General features: G+C 44.6%; 1 protein-coding gene across 2 annotated transcripts in view; it reads right to left on the bottom strand.

Annotated features, from left to right (window-relative positions):
* PDE7B (phosphodiesterase 7B) overlaps positions 1–19194 on the bottom strand; it is a 271346-nt gene that overhangs the window by 51214 nt on the left and 200938 nt on the right. For both annotated transcript variants that reach the window (XM_024208010.3, XM_024208000.3), the window contains one exon: positions 3155–3238. In XM_024208010.3, coding sequence (XP_024063778.1) covers positions 3155–3238 — 84 coding nt within the window. The remainder of the gene's footprint in view (positions 1–3154; positions 3239–19194) is intronic.

Genomic DNA, 19194 nt, shown 5'->3' on the forward strand with positions numbered 1-19194 from the left:
TTGAGAGCCTGGGAGGGAGGGGGAGGAGCAGCGCCCGCACCGCGGCCACTCGGAGTCTCCCCCTCCCTCCCAGGCAGCAGCAGCGGAGGTGAGCTAGGGCGGCCGCGGCACATTTTTAGGGGCGGCATTCTGGCGACGGCCATGCTGCCCCTAAAAATGTGCCGCCCCAAGCACCAGCTTGTTTTGCTGGTGCCTAGAGCCGGCCCTGTCCCTTTTAAGAGGAAGTTCTTTTAATCAGTGTTCCCGCTGTACTTATAATATATGTTAAATAGACAGGTCCCATTTAGTGAGCATGGGTGAGGCCAAAATAAAAGCTTGTGTACATCCCAGGCACAGACATGCGCACAGTGAGCGAGACAGGCCCAGTGCTCTCTTCATTTGCAACCGTAGTGGTCTAGTGTTGAGATTTCACCTTATTTTGGATTTAAACATTAACAAATTCTCATCAGTCCCTTAGAATACAACAATGAAAACACAAAAATCTGATTTTGGTTCCCTCCATATTTTCAAGACTGCTACCTTTCCCCATTCACAGAGGTCAAACAGAGTTTTTTTCAGTCTAAAATATATCTACACTACAAAAAAAAAAAAAGTGTGTGCTTAACTCAGGTTAACTAACCTGCATTAGCTAACTCAGGTTAAAATAGCAGTGAAGACATGGCAATTCAGGCCCATAGCAGCTCAAGTTAGGGTCCATATGGGAGCATGGCGATGAACTCAAGCTGCAAACCTGAGTTAAAAACTGAGTTGCCATGTCTTCACTGCTATTTTAACCCAAGCCAGCTAATGCGGTTAGCTAATCTGAGTTAAGCCCACACCTTTGTAGTTAGACATACCCTAAATAACTAATTTCAGATTAAAGAGAAACAACAAAGAAAGAACAAGCCTAAAGTCCCCCTGAGAGAGGACACATTGACTTACTCTGTAACATTCAGCATCTGAAATGAAACAAAAATGACAGCTGCTGTATAAACTAGCAGGGCAGCTCCTTTGACTTTGAAGATGCAACATACAGAAAGACACCTCTTTTAAATTACATAGGGTAGCCACATGTGCTAGAAAGGTCAAGCTGAGTTCCTTACTCCTTGAGCCATCACAACAGTACTGCTGTCTGTGGTGACCCCCTCCATTGGTGCATGCCAGACCTTCCTGAATTGGAAGAATGAATCAGCAGGATTCCGTGGAAGGAAACCTCCCACTTCCCCTCAGAAAACCTACCTTCAACAGAAAAGTTCACAAATACAATTTGAAAAGGTTTATTTTTTTTTGTTGGGAGGGGGGTGAGGAAGGAGAGTTTAATGGGACTACTAAACAAATAAATAAATAAAATTGAAAACAAAAATGAAATACTTCTGGCAGAGTCAAATGTGAACATTTATTCACTTCTGTCACTGCATGAATGAAAGCTGGGACAATGGCATTTGCTCAGCAGCTGGTGTTCTTGTCAATCAATTTATAACCAAGGAGAGGTGAACTGGGTTTGATTAAACAAGTTTCAGCTTAGAATTTTGAGAAGTAAGTTTTGGGCTCTTGAACATACTTTTCCAAAAATGTAAGTACCTCTCCCTCCCTCCCAAGTGCCCTTTTGTACCCCTATTCTTTGCTCTTCCTCACCTTGTGAGAACAGCTAAGTTTCTAACTCATTCCTACAGCTGGATTTCTAACTCTGTCTGTTCTTTCCCAATACTTTGCTACTCCCCAGACCTGATTCAAGTTCTCTTCCGCTACAGAGCCCATATCTTTAATGATATTGCAAGGGTCTCAGCAGGTCTGATATCCTCTGGTTGGTCTGGGCAACTTTCTGGATTTGTCTCATCACCTATGTCTCCCTAACTCAGCATCATACCCAACATTCTGATGGACTTCTGACTTCAGCACTACCTCTAGTGTACAAGATTTGGCAGCAGTTGGTCTGGGCCAACAGTGGAGGAAGCATAAAATAGATAATGATGATTCCAAAACTAAAATCTTTACCAGACTGTAGCAGCATTGCCAGCTTCCATAAGTGTCAGCACATCAGAGCTCTGAGTTTTCCCCTCTTTCTAGTTCCCTTCTTCTCTTCCTGCACTTGCTCCAGTCCCACCTATTTTCAGCCCTCCCATTCCCCAGATCCTCGGAGTTCTGGAAAGCAGTTAAGCAAACAGGGTTTAATGTTTAGTTTTGATAAGTGCTTTTTAATGAAAAACATAATCACCAGAGGATTAAAACTTTAATCACTAAGCAACTGTTGGAGATCCAGTCTATTCTGATGAAGGCTGTTAGTAAGTGTTGTTTCAAAGGTAAAATTCAAATGACCTGTGCTATACATGAGATTTATGCCAAGCCCTACTTGTGTCTGAATGTCAGAGTTGTGTTGTATTCTGTTTGAATACAAAGACCAAAGAATTGTGAGTGAAATTTTTATCTTTAATCATCTTTGCACACTGGGTAACTGGGGTACAATAACTGGGCATTTCCCAGGAATCTCTCTAAAGGAGAGAAGACAGAAAAATCCCTCTCATAGTTTGGATAAATGGAGAGAGGTCAGGTGAAAAAGAACTGGGACTTTTTTTTAGCTATGTCCTTCATTATTCACAACAACGCTAGATTAATAACTTTAATAAAAATGAGGTTATAGCTGTTTTTTTGACAGATGCTCACTATAGGCCTGATGCAAAATCCAAGTCAAGGGGAAGACTCCATTGGGTTTTGCATTGGGCTCTGACTGTTGGCAAAATTAATGTCACTGTAATCCACTGCTCAGTGCATGTTATGTTTCCCCCTCTGTGCCCAAACCACAGAGGATGAGAGGTGGTTAAAGCTTTCAGGTGGTGAGCCTGGATCCTTAGGTGCTTTTAACTGTGGAAGTCCCCAGTTCAATCCCTGGGGTTGGCCATGATGGCAGCTATCACACCACTACTGACGTACGTATTTATCTGACCAACTGTAAGCAGTATGGACAGTGGTCATTTAGTCAAAACATTTCATGCTCAAACACTGGGTGGGAACAACAGTATTATGGCACATTCCCCGTTGAGTGAAAGAGGAAAGCAGGTCATTGAATGTGGCACAATGATCCTTGGGTCATAAACTTTTAATAACCATTTTGGTTTTTAAATTTCCTTTACAAATCCATTCCCAGTAGGAATTTAGTTGGGGAAGGGGTTGCACTTACTGTTGAGAAGACGGAAGTCTATGAACGGGTAGGAACCACGGCGTTCAGAGAGAACCCCTGTCTGACCTCTCACCCGTGCATCTCCTGCAAAACACAACCCCCCACAGATGTTAGAAGGGGTGTTCACCCTTTCTTCTTGTGTAATATTAACTAACCAAATTGATAGCATCACAATCCTCTGCCCGGAAAGCCACGCTTCAAATACCATTTCACATGGCTTCCCCGTAGAACTAGGTACTGCAGTACAGCTCAGTCCTCTGATATGATCGGAATATAGCAGAAAAGATGTAGCCATCCTATTGAACAGCTGCTCATCCAGTGAATAGACTCATATCACTTCAGGAGCATTGCAGAAATCTAGTTTCTGATCCCAGCTATACCAATAGGCTTAAAATTGTTATTTCACTGCTGACAGGGTGCTCAGTGTTATACATGACGCACAGCTGAGAGTGTCCTGCCTTAAAGACGTTACAATCTGAACCACACAGACACAGGGAGACAGATGCTGCCACCTTTACCAGTATTACCAACCCCCTATGTTCAAAAATCATTAATCAGCCCCAAAATATAATGAAACTGGTTTAAAAATCATGATATTAAAAAAATGATTCTTTTCCTTTCCCTTTGTGTTTTTGAGCCTTTAGAGTGCACTCAGGTGATGTTTTCAAGCTTTTCTCTGCAACAATGAAAGTTAGAAATGTTCATTAAAAAAAGTATGCTGTGATTCTCAAAAAAATAGCATGACTCCAGGAACTGAGGCTTTAAGAAAAAAACTAAATACCACCAGCTTTGGAATAAGATAGTGAGACTAGGCAAGACTGCTTTACTCACATTGACAAGTACCTTATTATTGCCTCAAGCTGCACCACTGAAATTAATTAGACTACTTGAAAAGTAAAGTACCGTTAAGGTTGCGTAGGAGTGGCCACATCTGTCCCGGAATAGGCAGTTGTGTTGAGGACATAGCTAAATTCAGAGCGGTCTCCCTCTGAGTTTTTATTTTTCTGTGAAGACTACTGAGGGCTATCAGGTAACTCTAAAAAGAATTGGTCTACCTGCTCCTAATGTAACTGTACCAACACATAACATTTTAAAAAATCTCTAATTGTGAAAACACTAATGATCTTTTCGATACCTGTTAATTAAGTAGAAGTGGATTCAGTGGAAGTGCTGAGGAATGGCGAGAAGTCTATCAATAAGCCAGGTGTAGGCAGCAGACATACATCCCAGCCAAAATGTTTAATTCCCTGGCGGTAAGCATTGTTTATTGCAAACTGCCAGGTTGTGGTGGTGGTGGTTTGTTTTTAAATCTTTGTCAGGCCTATCACCAATTCACTGCACCTCTACATCTAACAGCACCTGCTGAGTTAGTGATCAAATTGTGTGTAGTGATGTGTCTACCTGCTGGAGATTTTGAGCATACAGCAGTTGGAGGGGAATGGATTGGTCTGTGTGTACAAATTTCATATTGCTGCCTAGGCCCCTACAGTTCTCTAATCAGGAGTGCTAGCAGACTTGATTCCACGCGGAGGAAGAGCAGTGATGCTGCAAAATGCATTTGCTAGCTCTCTTGTGTAAGCTTCCAGCTATTTGCCTTCAGGCTTAAAATAAAGCTAAGCAGTTGTTCTTCAATTAATACAATTAGTTGTGTTTCATTTCAAATCACCTTTTTGTAGCGAAAGGAAGGATTCTGTGAAAACAGGACAGGAAATTTTGACAGCTGAGAGTCAGATCACTGTTCCATCTTCATTGTGTTTCAAAGTGAAACAAACAAGATGAGGGGAAATAAAAAGGGTTGTTTCTCTTTTATTTTTTCAGGCTGAAGACATAAGATAGCACACTGGAATGTTCAATGTTACAAACACAGAAAAAGCTGCATCTTTGTCAGACCCAAAGTCTGGAGGCAGCTTTGGGCTCTCCAGGGGAGACATTTCCTGAATGAATCTTCTGCCCGCTTGGCATCTTACATTGTCTCTTTTTAATAATAATAATAAATTAATTAATTAATAATAAAAACCCAGCCTGTGCTAGGTAACAGGAGTGTGTGGCTTATTACAATACTGCCAATAAGGGTGGAGATGCTGGCAGTGCCGACAACTTACAGCTGCTGCTGAAACATCAGCTGCATGACAAGAACCAGAATCTGGCTGCAATCATGGTGTCAAGGTCCTTTCAAAGTGGGGAGAAGGGACAAGAGAAGAATTAAGCAGCCGTTACTGAGCTGCTGCTGCTGCGAATGCAGTAAATAAGCAGGAGAAACATTCCTTTTCCAAAAGCCGCTGTTTGAAATGCTGCGGGACTGAATTTCCCCACGTAGGCAACTCATGTTAGCAAGGCCAGAGAACAGATTGTAGCTATCACACAATGAGGAGGCTGCTCCGTGCAACAGCAGCTGGGATGTGCCACTGCATTATTTAGTCTATTTGATACACGGCTCCATGTGATACTTCATGGACGACAACAATTCACAGAATGCTAAAAGTGGGCACCCGATGCAGCATTTCTACAATGGTCATCTAAGGACCTCCACTTTAAAATACTACTTTACTAAAACTTCATGTTTTGTACTGCAGCCCATTACTGTAGCATGGCAGCTTCCATGAAAAACAGATCAACAATAATTAAGCCCCTAGTGGACTCTGAGGAAGCTCTGGCTCTTCTACCTTTTGACTTATACAAAGGTTTTTGGTTCTTGGGGAAGGGAAAGAAGGTTTGTTGATGTTGTGAGTGTTATCGTAATGTAATGATGTTTTCTGCACTGTACAGTGTGTGCCACTACTGCTACTTAGCTGTCAAGTAGACTTTTCAGCCACAGATCTCAAAGTGCTGTACAAAGGAAGGTAAGTATCGTGTAACCCTACACGGAGTTTGCCAGCTCCTGGAACTCTGGACTAGAGCCCTGCAACCCAACCTGAACGCAAGGGGACCCAACTACAAGTGTCAGGTTTGGGTCGGGACAGAAAACAACTGGACCATCTCAGGCCTGGGTGGGGTGGGCTCTCATGACATTCTCTTGCCCAGGAGATTGGCCCAGCGGCAGCTGCATGCGCCTCTTCTGCCAGCCACTGCATTGAGTGAGTGCGCCAAGGAGCCACAGTGCCACTCTCTCTGCAGCACATGCACAGTGGCAGAGGCGCTGACTCAGGTTCTGCAGGAAGGACTGGAAGAGGTCAGGTTGAAAAACGACTTGATCCTGTGGGGTTCAGGTCTGGGGCAGGCTTAAAACTTAGGGCCGAGTAGACCGCTACGCTGGACAGCCTCTCTGGGGTCCTACTGCATGTACTGAAACATGTATGTGTATAAAGAGTTCAGTGCATAAAAATGGGTCAAGCTGGATGGCTGCCTCGGTCTCACCTATACATCTCTGCCACCTCTCCCGCAAGCAGACAGCACCCTTGTTTTGGTTCTGAACAGCTGTTCTTATTCACTGAAGTCCTTATGCACAGGAGGACTTCCACACATCAGACAACAATAATGGCTACGTGAGCCCTCTGACACCATTTCCCAGCATGCTTGGAATCAGGGCTGCGGACAAAAGGGACAAGAAACTCCTGGTGAGCCCAACAGGCTTCTGGATGGGGTGATCCAGACAAGCAGCTTGCTGGGCCAAGAACGAGTCAGGTTGCTCAGTCTCGCAGTGGAAGGGGACAGCCTGACTCAGAGCCAGAGACTCATTTCAGTGTCAGATCCAAGTTGTGACTTTGGGGAGCAGAGAAGAGAAAAGCCGAACAGCTCAATCAGGGAATCTGTGCATAATAAACCACCCCACAAAGGGAGTCTTTGAACTGCTGTGGGATGTGTTGCCTGGGTCAGGCAGTTCCAGCCCTGCAGAGACCAGCGTCCAGAGTGGCAGAGATCTGACCTGGTGCTGGTTACCGGGAGCCAGCCAGGGCCTCCACAGAACTCCAGACCAAGAAGCCAGAGAGGACCTTGCCCTACCCAGGAGCAAAGACACTGTAAAGGGACCCTTTTTGTTTAAGGCAGCCAATGTTCACAGCACTACAACATTTGTCTCCAGGCTCATCTCTAGTGGATCAGCTGCCTGGGAGGGAGCTGGAGGCTGGGCAGGGTTGTGAGTGGTGGGAAATTGATCGAATTATTATTGAGTACATATTAGTTAACACTAACTCTTTCCTTCCCCAGATCCTATTTTACTGCTGCCCACAAAGTTCACCTTTGTTATACTGTTATTTTTGGGTGTGTTACCTCTTTGCTGGGGTTTGTATCACAGGCGCTGACTTTTATTTTTCCCCGTGGGTGCTCCACCCCCACTCCACCCCTTCCTCTAAGGCCCCACCCCTGCTCTGCCCACTCCCCCGAGGCCCTGCCTCCCGCTGCACTCTGTTCTCCGCCCTCCCCCGAGCGCCTCCTGCCAGCTGCCAAACAGCTGTGGCTGCTGGGTGCTGAGCACCCCCTATTTTTTTTCTGTGGGTGCTTGAGCCCCAGAGCACCCACAGAGTTGGCACCTATGGTGTGTATTGATGTATTTATTGTTTCTTGCATACTGGGTTTTATACTCCTTGCTTGCAGTGGTAGCATTATTCATTTTCCCAAAGGACAACATTCCTTGTATCTCACCCCAGGGAGGCATCACCTTGGCATCACAAGAAGGAACCCAGGATCCAACCTCTGCGAGAAGAGGGGAGAAGCCACTCCAAGTACCAGAGAGGATGCTTGAACCACACCTCAGGGGAAGGGCTACAATTGCTACCCCCACGTTATAGCAGGGGAGTGGAGGCAACAGAAATAGTCACTTGCAGAATACTGCACAGCAAATCAGTGTCAGAGTGTAGCGGGGTGGTTACCCGCTCCTGCCCTGAAGGGCTTGAAATCAGCCCTGAAAGAGGGCTGCAGGGGTAAAAGCAGCCCTGGAGAGGGCTGCAGCTCTAAAAGATGGGCTGATTGGGGAAGCGGCTGCAGCTGGGCCACACCCCAATCAGGCCACAGCTGGCCTGTATGAAAAGGCTGGAAGCCAGGAGCTCAGCAGTTTCTCTCTGTGTTCAGAGAGAGAAGGGCCTGGTTGCAGGGAGCTTAACCAGGTATCTGGAGTGGAGCAGGGCTGGGGAAAGGCCAAGGGAGCTGGGGAGCTCTGGCCTAGGAAAGCCCCAGGCTGCAGGCCTGGTAAGGCCTATCAGGTACTGGGTTGCAGTGGGCAGCCTATGGGTAGCCAGAGGCAGCAGGTCCAAACCCCTTTGCCTGTGGTGAGTGGCTTATACTGCAGTCTGCCCCAGGGAATGGGGGCTAGATAGAGACTGGGCAGTAGCCAAGACTGAGGTGAAGTGGGGATAGTGGGTGGGGGTTCCCCTGGGAGGGGGAGACCCAGAGCTGTGAGGGGTTACTGCCAGGGGGCAGCACCCCAGACAACAGGGCACTGGGTCCAGGAGGGACATGGGGGCCAAGCAGTAGCGGGACACCGGCCTGCAGAGGGCACTCCAACGGCTGGAGAGCTAATTCCCGGAGATGACCAGCAGGAGGCGCCACCGGGTGAGTCTGCACTCGCTTATACAGAGCTAGGAAACCAGATCCCATTTCAGTGGGCTGTCCACTGGACCATGCTGTCTCCAAGAGGATAGTGTTTAAAAAAAAAAAAAAGTCTGTTTCCAGGGCCATTAGCAGTAACAATAACCAATTTTCAGTCTTTGTCTTTTTAACAAAAAATATTCAGTTTTTGGCTTTTTGGACTTTCAAATTTAAAAACTGAACCTTCCTGGGGACAATTCAGTGTTAAGAAAAAGCCCCTTTTTGTAAAAAAAAAAAAAAAACAAAGTTTGAAGAAAAATGTTCAACTAGCTCTGCTTCTCAGTACAAACAGTTATCTGAACCCCAATTACCCAAAACATAGTCCCATCTCCATATACTGATGCTTTACCCTGAAAATTCCCACAGCTGTCCCAAACCTTAATAATGGGCTAGAAATTGTTCACCAGCTTATTCAGCTACTTGAGGCTGGTGTGTATCCCAGTACTGGCAACTATTTTCTTTTGTAAGAAACATTTTACTGCTGTTGTCCCTGAGGATGGTCACTATACGCACACACAGAGAATGTACATGATGTATGTTCATACAGTATATGTTTCTATTATTCTCACACAACTCATAGTGTTAAAGTCAACATTTACCACACTGTGCTATTTAAGCACCCGTTTTGCTCTATACTTTAAGCTGGAAATCTAAGGTAGTCTAGATACTGTTGTATGGTAAATGGTGAGCACTTTCTCGGAGAGAATATAAATTCATGTATGCATGACTATAATATACAAAAGCATAGAGAGAGGAAAGGAGTGAATGACAACAGGGGTAACTGAGCTGGAAGGCTTGTCCAAGCCCCCTTTTCATATGGAGAAATGGAGGGTTCTGACTTAGGCGACTGTCAGCAAGAGCCATCAACATGTTTCAGTCAATAGTTTGTGGGTACAATGAAAGAGCTGGAAACCTCAATCATTGGCATCCCAGGAGTCTAACAGAAAAATATTGAACAAAAGCAGCAGAAGAGCCTTGGGAAAATAGTTCCAAGGACAACACAGGGGCTTGTATAAAAATATTATTACCAATGTTAGCAAACAGCAGACAAGAAATCATCCTTGAGAATCTTTGGGTACGTCTACACTACGAGATTAATTCGAACTTAGATAATTCGGATTTGGGAAACAGATTGTATAAATTCGATTGTGCGCGGCCACACTAAGCACATTAATTCGGTTTTTAACCACATTAATTCGGTGGTGTGCGGCCACACTACCCCATTAATTTTAACCACATTAATTCGGTGGTGTGCGGCCACACTACCCCTAATTCGAATTAACAAAATCGATTTTGGTGCTACTCCGCTCGTCGGGGTGGAGTACAGAAATCCATTTTAAGTGCCCTTTAATTCGAAGTAACTGGCTCCGTTGTGTGGACGGGTTAAGGATTAATTCGGATTAACGCAGCTAAATCCGAATTAAAGTCGTAGTGTAGACCAGGCCTCAGTCTCTAAAGGAAGTAACATATGCGACTCCACCAAATAACATGCTTCAGTTATGGCATAACCAGGGCTTGAAAAATTTACCAGGGACTTGCTAGCCGGAGAGCTAAGTAGGCCCACTAGCTAGAGATGAATATGAACGATTGGGAGGAAGCGGAGCGACAATGAGGTCCAGAGGCAACGCTCTGGTGAGAACTTCAGTGCTCTCCCTTCCTCAGCTTCCTTAGCCGGTAAGAAGAGGGATAGTGGTGGGAGGTGTACTGGGCTACTTCCCCTACACCCAGCTTAGAATCTCCACCTTTTATATCATCCTCTGTCTGGGAAATTTGAAGCTTCACCTTTCTCCAGCTGCTGCAAGGAGCTTGTCTGTCTCTTCCTCTTCCCCCCTGCAGAAAATCTTACATATCATATGAGTGGAGAGGGTGTGTGTGTGTCTGTTACTCTACCCTTACTTCTGCCTCTCTTTTGGGTGGTCCTTGGTATTTTATAATTCCAGTTCTAGTGCCTCTGCTGTGGCTCAGAGTCTGCCCAAGCAGCAGCATTGTGAAATTGACACGATCTTGCATGTTTCACTGCTGCTTTGAGTTCTGAACAGCAACAGCATGACTGGCCTGAGCCTTATCATTCTGCTGCCACGCAGCAAAGTTATGAACAGTAAAAGAGGCTCTAGAACTCTGCAGACTTCACACACCTTTGCAGTGGTTTACATTTTGTTCACGTTCTGTTTTCATTGCAACAAGAGCTAGGAACTTCCAATCGGAGGGAGTAATATGCGATCACATGCATTCTGTGGGTTTTATGCCTGCCTCAAAGTACCAACCCTGACCACTGTTGGAGGCAGGATACTAAACTAGGTAACCTGGCTCAGTATGGTAATTCTTGTGTTCCTAAAAACGTAGAAGTTATTTAGCCTTAGAAGATAGGCATTCTGCCACCAGAGTAATGTGGTATCACTAGCGTCACTGCTGTTGTAATCCAGTGGAGCCTGATGGGAGGATGCAAAACTTTCTCACACATGAATTTAAATCTAGCAAAAATGTTCAGGCCTAAAAAAAGTCTAAATGTCAAAAGCTGTAATAATAGTAATAAGAATAGTTACACTGTGCTCTTAGCAATGTGTAGTGGGTTGTGTTACCATGGTAACTTTGCAGATAATGTCTTCCTGCCATAGCAAAACAATTCTAAATTGCACCATTAAGAGAAGCCCATTATTAATTAGTTAAATGCTTCTTCTTGACATCTACTCACTTACCTTTATAAAGCCCACTGATGAAACAAATAATGTGCATCGTTAATAAAAACACATAGCACTTACATAGCACTGTACATTTTTCAAAGTGACGCACAAACAGTTCCCAAACCATTCAGTTTAGGTGGTTAAATATAATTGTCCTTGTGATGATTTGGCAGACCTGTCTATGTACAATTTTTGAATTCTGTTTGATATTATGAACTCTATATCTTTATATCCTTATGGTGGTCTTTCCTGTATTATTGCATCATATTTTGTTAAGGAGTGGGGGACTGGTGCCTAAGTGTCTGCTTCTGAATGGGGTCATCATTAAGGATCATCAGCAACTGAATAAGCCTTACCCCACAGTGGTTCTCAAACTGTGGGTTGTGACCCCAAAGTGGCTCACAACCCCATTTTAATTAGGTCGCCAGGGCCAGTGTTACACTTGCTGGGGCCCGGGGCTGAAGCCGAAGCCTGAGCCCCACTGCCTGGGGCTGAAGCTGAAGTCCAAATGCTTGAGCCTGGGGCAACAGGCTTTTGCTTCCCCTCCCCTCGACCAGGGCTGTGAGGCTCGGGCACCTGCTCCCTTCTGCCCGGGGTCATGTATTAATTTTTGTTGTCAGAAGGGGATCCTGGTGTAATGAAGTTTGAGAACCACAGAACAATGGAGTGGCTGCAACCAGAGGTGAAAGTAAGCCGGTACGGTACGGCGGACTGGACCGGCTTCCCCAGGCCTATGATTTAAAGGGCCTGGGGCTCCGGCCACTGCAGAGAGCCCTGGGCCCTTTAAATTGCCACCTGAGCCCTGCTGCCGGAGAAATGGGGTAGCAATGGCAGGGCTCTGGCTGTGATTTAAAGGGCCCGGGGCTCCCAGCCGCTGCTACTGCAGCAGAGCCCCGGGCCCTTTAAATCAGCATCGGAGCTCCGGGCCTCTGCCGTTATCCCGGGAGCTCCAGCAGCAGGGCTTGGGCAGCGATTTAAAGGGCCCGGGGCTCCAGCCACTGTGGGGAGCCCCGGACCATTTAAATCACCGCCCGAGCCCCGCTGCTGGAGTCCTGGGGTAGCGGCCTCGGGCCTCCGGCGGTGATTTAAAGGGCCAGGGCTCCCAGCCACCACTAATTCAGCGAAGCCCCAGCCCTTTAAATCTCCCCCTGAGCCCCGGGGTAGCAGCAGCCGGGAGCTCCCGGGGCTCCGTCGGCAATTTAAAGGGCCCGGGGCTCCTCTGCGGTAGTGGCGGCTGGAGCCCCGGGCCCTTTAAATCGCCCCTGAGCCTCAGGGCTCCCAGCTACCTCTGCAGCTAATAGCTCTGGGGGTGATTTAAAGGACCCGGGGTTCCCAGCCGCCGCTACTGCAGCCGGAGCCCCGGGGCCTTTAAATTTTGATTTAAATGGCTTGGGTATTTAAAGGCCCCGCCTCTTCCGGTTGAGGCCACACCTCTTCCGGTTGAGGCCATGCCCCCTGCTCAGGACTCCGGCATACCGGTGAGTCCTTTAAGTTACTTTCACCCCTGGCTGCAACGAAGGTAAAGTCAGTTCTCTGCAGAGGTGTAGACAATGGCACAAAAACCCAGGTTGTTTGTGGTTTTTTTTTTTTTTTAAAAGGCACAAAAGAGAAAAGGAGGGTTTTTAAAAAAAAAAAAAAAAAAAGGAAGTTTGGGGCTGGAGTGAGAAGAGACTCCATGAGCTGGAAGAGACGCGTGAGCTGGAGGAGTGAGATCCTGGAGAGGGGACCTGGAATCCTGACAGGACACTGGCCAAATCCCAAAAGAATACTCAAGAGTGGTGGTGAAACTGAGAGAGGGAATTACATACAGACATTACATATTTTGCATGGAGCTGTATATCTCTTGCGCTGTCTAAAGAGTGATGGGTTTAGCAATCCCTCTGCAAGGTCTCTGTCTTACTTGTTTCAGCTATCATGCATCTCTGAAAGGTTAAACTATAAACCAGAGTACCCATAATCTTGGAGCTCTAGGGAGGATGTGCTTAACCTACTTAGGAGCTTTGTGGGGTTTAGGGCAGCTGAGCTGCAGGGTCCCATTCCCTAGGAGTTGTACCAGATGACAGACTATGCTCAGGAAGTATGCCTGAATCCAAAGAGAGACAGTGTCTGGAACCCACTCAGACCCAGAGAAGCTTAAAAGCACATTGATCCAGCATGTAGGTCCAAATACAGCAGCCCGATGAACATCCAACAAGGGAGAGCTATACCAGGCCTGTGGAACCCCCATTTTGCATATGGGGAAGTATGTGATTTGTCCAAGACCACATGGTGTATCAGTGGCAGAACCAGGGAGTCGAATTTAGGAGTTCTGGATTCTGACCTTATTCTCAGTGCATTTGGCTTCACTGCTTCTCTTACAAGTGCCTAAAAGATTCATAGATTCCCAGGTCATATGGGACCACTGTGATCATCTAGTCCAGGGGTTCTCATACTTTTTTTTGCTGGGACCTCCTTTGAAAATATTTCAGGCTGTGATGACCCCCCTCAAAAAGTGATGACCCCCTGCCCGTACTATGCCACCCTTACTTCTGTGCTGCTGCTGGTGTCGGTGCTGTCTTCAGAGCTGGGCGCCAGCAAGCAGCTGCCACTCTCATGATGCCCCTTTTACAATAGTCTTGTTACCGCCTTTTGGGATGGGACCCCCAGTTTGAGAAATGCTGAATTCTAGTCTGACCTCTTGTATAACACAGAGAATGGAACTTCCCCAAAATGATTCCTCGAGCATTTCTTTTAGAGAAACATCCAATCTTGATTTAAAAATAGTCAGTGATGGAGAATCTACCATGACCATGGTAAATTGTTCTAGTGGTTAAAACCATCACCCATATTTATATTAGGACTCAAAATGATCAGAACTATAACATCATATCTTAACTGGCAATTGTCACTCATTCTACTAAATGGGTCAACCTGTAGATCTTCAGTTCAATTTAGAATCTGAACCTTTATGTAAACCACCCAAAACTCTCAGGCCTGATTCTACTCTCACATGGGATTTACCCTGGTGTAACAACATTGAATTCAACAGAGTTACTACTGTAATTGAGAAAAGAACTGGGACCCTGGAATCTGCCAATCAGGGTTGGAAAGTCTCAGAGTATAGACTTCCTTTAGAGTAGAGGTCAGAGAATAATTCCTAAGATCATTTTTCAACCAAATTTGCGCTTCCCAACTTACCACCTGTTCGCAATATTCAGTTATCTGAAATTATTAACAGATTTCTTCAGTGAATAATTCTTGGCCTGCAGATCCTTCTTGAACAGTTTGCTTTAAGTATATGTGATTTGTTCTGTGGATAATATACGTGTGGGCACTGTTTCTGTTTTCTGATTAGACAGTTCATTTCAACCAGCTATTACAACACTGAGTTGAGAATTTTACAGTTGAATATACACATTGAAATATGCTTTTGAGAACTGTTTGATCATTCAGGATTTTTTTTTTTTTTTATTTTTTAACAGGAAGGATGGTCTTGGAGTGAAGGCACTGGATGGGACTCAAGAAATCTGAGTTCAATTCCTGGCTTCCTGTGGACCATCTGTAAAAAAGGGTAACCACACTTCCATTCTTTGTCTGTCTTGTCTATTTAGACTGTAAACTCCTCGGTACAGGGACTATGTGTTTGTACAGCACCTAGCACTATAGGGTCATAATCTTGGTTGGCTCTTCTATCACTAACCTAATACAAATACTAATAATATTTGCTTTTCATGCCAGTAAAGCTCAAGTGCTCTGATATTTGCAGAGTTTGAACACCCTACCAAACCAAAATTTGCTTTTGGAGATGTAGGTGCATTCATGGAGATAATTTCCCACTTTTCCCTGAGCTCTGTGTGTGGGATTCCCAGTTCTTCCCCCTCCAGCTGGAACGACAAGGAACAGAGGTGCACAAAATCACAAGTAATAAACATAGTAGTCAGTCATTTGTGAACACTCCTCACTGCATCAATAACGTTTTGTTTGCGCCAAATCCTCAGGTCTTTTTAACATCTTTTACACAATGGGAGTTTTTGCCTGAGGAAGGACTGAGTAAATATGAGTAAAGACCTTCTTGGTTTGGGCGCTTGAGTTTTGTACCAAGGTTGCAGAGTTGCCAAATTCTAAATAGCTCCTTGAGTGAGATTTCTGTGGATGTGAACGTGTGAAGCTTTTTCTGACTCAGCTTTTCTCCCCCTTATCTAATAATGGTAAGGCTTCTAGCCAAAGCTCTCCAAGTGCTTTCATATGCCCACAAGGTGGGTCAGTATTCACCCCAATTTATGGATAGGGAACGGAAGCACAGGTGAGTGATGGGACTTTCCCAAGGTTGCACGGTGTGTCAGGGACAGAGATGGGAATGGAAGTCAGGAGACCTGACTCCAAGTCTTGTACATTAGCCACAAGAGCATCCTTTCTCTCTTTGTCTCAACGGTGTTTCCTTTTCTCCCTTTTCCTTTCTTTTCCCCCATCTTCCCTATTGTCTCACTCTTTGCCTTTCCTCCCCCCAATTCCACTGGCTCTTGGCTCAATCTCAGTCTCTCCATCCCCACTTCTATTCCTTCAGTCCTTTCCCTGAATTTCTTTGTAACCTGCCTGGTCCTCTCTCAAGCCTGGTCCACACTAACCCCCCACTTCGAACTAAGATACGCAACTTCAGCTACGTGAATAACGTAGCTGAAGTCGAACTATCTTAGTTCGAACTTACCGCGGGTCCACACGCGGCAGGCAGGCTCCCCCGTCGACTCAACATACTCCTCTCGCGGAGCAGGAGTACCAGCGTCGACAGCAAGCACTTCCGGGATCGATCCCAGAAGATCGATTGCTTACCTCCGGGTCCGGCGGTAAGTATAGACCTACCCTCACACACACCATGGCTGTCTCCTGGGGATGACATTTCCTGGGAGTGGAATACAGTGTTGTTCAGGACCAGTAGTGCTAGCCACAGATTCCTCCCCACTGTGCTGTGCTAGGAGTCACAGGCTAGGTCTACACTACAGCGGTGTTCCGACCTAAGATACGCAACTTCAGCTACGTGAATACCGTAGCTGAAGTTGCGTATTTTAGGTCGGCTTACCTGGTGGTGAGGACGGGGGAAAGCCGACCGCTGCTGCGCTGCCGCCGACTCCGCTACCGCCTCTTGTCGAGGTGGATTTCCGGAGTCGACGGCAGAGCGATCAGGGATCGATTTTACCGCGTCCTCACGAGACGCGGTAAGTCGATCCCCGATAAACCGATTGCTACCCGCCGGATCGGCGGGTAGTGAAGACGTAGCCACAGTGTGTGAAAGGAACCAGCACTGGGAACACAGGACTGGAAAGAACCTTTTGGGTCAACAAGTCCAGTCCCCTGCTGTCACAGGCAACCCTGTTCACAGACTTAGCAAGCGCCATCTTAAAACTGATTATGTTGTTTGCTCCACTACACCTGTTGAAGCCTCACTCCTCTGATGGGGAAAGTGAAGGGGAGGAGGAGGAAATATTGGCTGCTTGCTCAGAAGTCCCCATGAGTTGTTTCTAATAGCTTGGAGGAGCTGAACTGGAAAGCTTATTGCCTGCAGCTCTGCTTATGAGTGTCACTTCAGCTAATACAAATGAGAACCGAGGCAAATGTGTGACTCATTCCAGATGAGTGACACTTGACAGGTTCGAGATTGAGAGGTTTCTTATTTTATCCAGACCTTGTTTGCTCATCATTTGCTGTAATAAATTCTCTTTTCTATTTGGAAGTTGTCTCTTAGGGACATGGTTTGGGAACTTTCCCCTTTCTTGACTGAATCTGTTTCAGTTTCTTTATGGAACATACAAAAAAACTGTCACAACTCAGTAATTGCTGAACAATGAACCCAGAGAATATTTTCCAAAATCATCTGTTATTAAGTGGGTAATCTTAACCCTAAATGTTTTTAAGACTGCATCATTCTAGATCTGGCTGAAAATTTTCAGAGAGACTAGTTTTTTCCATTGGAAAATGCCATTTTGTCAAAATTGAAACTTTCTGTTGGAACATGTCAATTTTGATGAAATTTCATTTTGGGGGGGAAAATATCAAAAAAGCATTTTGATTATGTTAAAGCATTCTGTTTTTGCCATTATTGGATTGGAACATTTCAATTTTTTATTCCAAAATACTTTTTGTTTTGATATTTGTGGATATTCAATTATAAATTATAATAGATATGAAATAAAATAAGTCAAAATTGAAAAAAAAATTTGTTGATGCAAAAGAATTCCCCCAGCCCCCCAAAAAATGACAAAATTCTTTATTTTTGTTCAGATTTGGAAAGAAAACAAATGTTTCCATCACAAATGTCTTGCAAAACAGAAATTCCTGTTCTTGCACAGCTCTAATTATTTCCTATTTACTGCTAGGATTTAGCAGGATTGGGCCTTTTAAGCTTAAAGCTTTATCATTTACAGCATCATAGTTACAGCAAAATTAAAAAAAAAAAGACCGTAAAAGAAGAATAAGAGCAAAAAAACCCACACAACACAAAAACACACACAAAAAACCCCACCACAAAATTGATCACTAAAGAAGAACAAGGACCAATTTTTCAAAGGACCTTTTTTACTAATACTCTGTAATATTTTTGAGAATATCTGTTTACATATGCAAAAATCCATTGCAAAGCAGGGAACTGTAGGCAAAATTAATTAATTTAAAAGTAAAAGTGGGAAGTTAAGAGCAAAACTACTTGATTTGTGCCTAGATATATTGGTACTTGCATGATCAAATGGATACAATTCCGAGTACTGTGGGTACATTTGAGGGAGACTCTCTGAAAATTTGGCCTTAAATATAGATTCCCCTGCCCCCCACCAAATTACCATCTACTGTATGTGGGGTCATATTTAGCAATATGTATTTAGCTATCTTTATGTCCACTTGAAAGAAAACCTGGTTGTTCATTATGGACATATAAATGTCCGTTGTCTATGGTACTGGGGATTTTGTTTTAATTAAAAATGATAAAATCTCCATAAAAATATAATCATGTTTCTTCAACTCCCACTGCTCTTTTTCTTGGCACTGTATAGGACACACACGCAAAAGATTGGCCTCCAGAGCAGAGATTCCTGGCACTAGGGACCTGAACCACATTCTTTTATGGTGCTTCATGAATGGAAAAAAAGCAGGAGGTGGAAGCAGTGTTTAAATGCTCAACAGCTTGAAAAGTGCTTTTCTTCTTTACCACTTTTCTCAAGTAACATGTAGAATCCATAGGCAAGGGATTCAAAAGGAGGAGAGCTAACTGGGTAGAACCTGGCAAATGCTCCACCTCCTGTTGTAACAATCTCAGTCCCTAATGCTGATGTTCTTGCTAAGGAAATGCAAATTTGGATAGGCTTCCCACAGTTATTTGTACCTCTACTTGATGATGAAATGATGTTCTTTCGTGACACTTCCATATTTCCTGGTTTTGGCTAAGCCATTGCTACCTCTTTCACAGCGTTTTGGTCCTTCTGCTCCTCACAGACAAAATCAAAGCATGTTGACTTACCTCCTTTATATATAAGGTAAATCTACACACTCTGATAGATATCTATAGTAGCTAGAGCTGATCGAAAATATTAAAAATACATTGAAAGTTACTGAATTTTATTTGTTTACTGAAAACTGGATTTTTGGCAAATGAAAAATCTCTATAACCATTTCAGTGACATTTTCAATAAACATTTTGATGACAAATATTTAGAACAAGTCAGCAGTTTTTCATATTTTTTTAACAAGACCTTTTTTTGACCAAAAAAAAAAATTACGTTCCAAATATTCTGACCAGCTCTAACATTAACCATGCTTTCACTAATGAAGGTAAGGAAGAAACTTTCTTTGTGGCCAGGCTATTCCGTAAAGGCCTTG

The sequence above is a fragment of the Terrapene carolina genome, unplaced genomic scaffold (assembly GCF_002925995.2).
Source record: "Terrapene carolina triunguis isolate 2854851 unplaced genomic scaffold, T_m_triunguis-2.0 Scaffold85, whole genome shotgun sequence".
NCBI lineage: Eukaryota > Metazoa > Chordata > Testudines > Emydidae > Terrapene > Terrapene triunguis.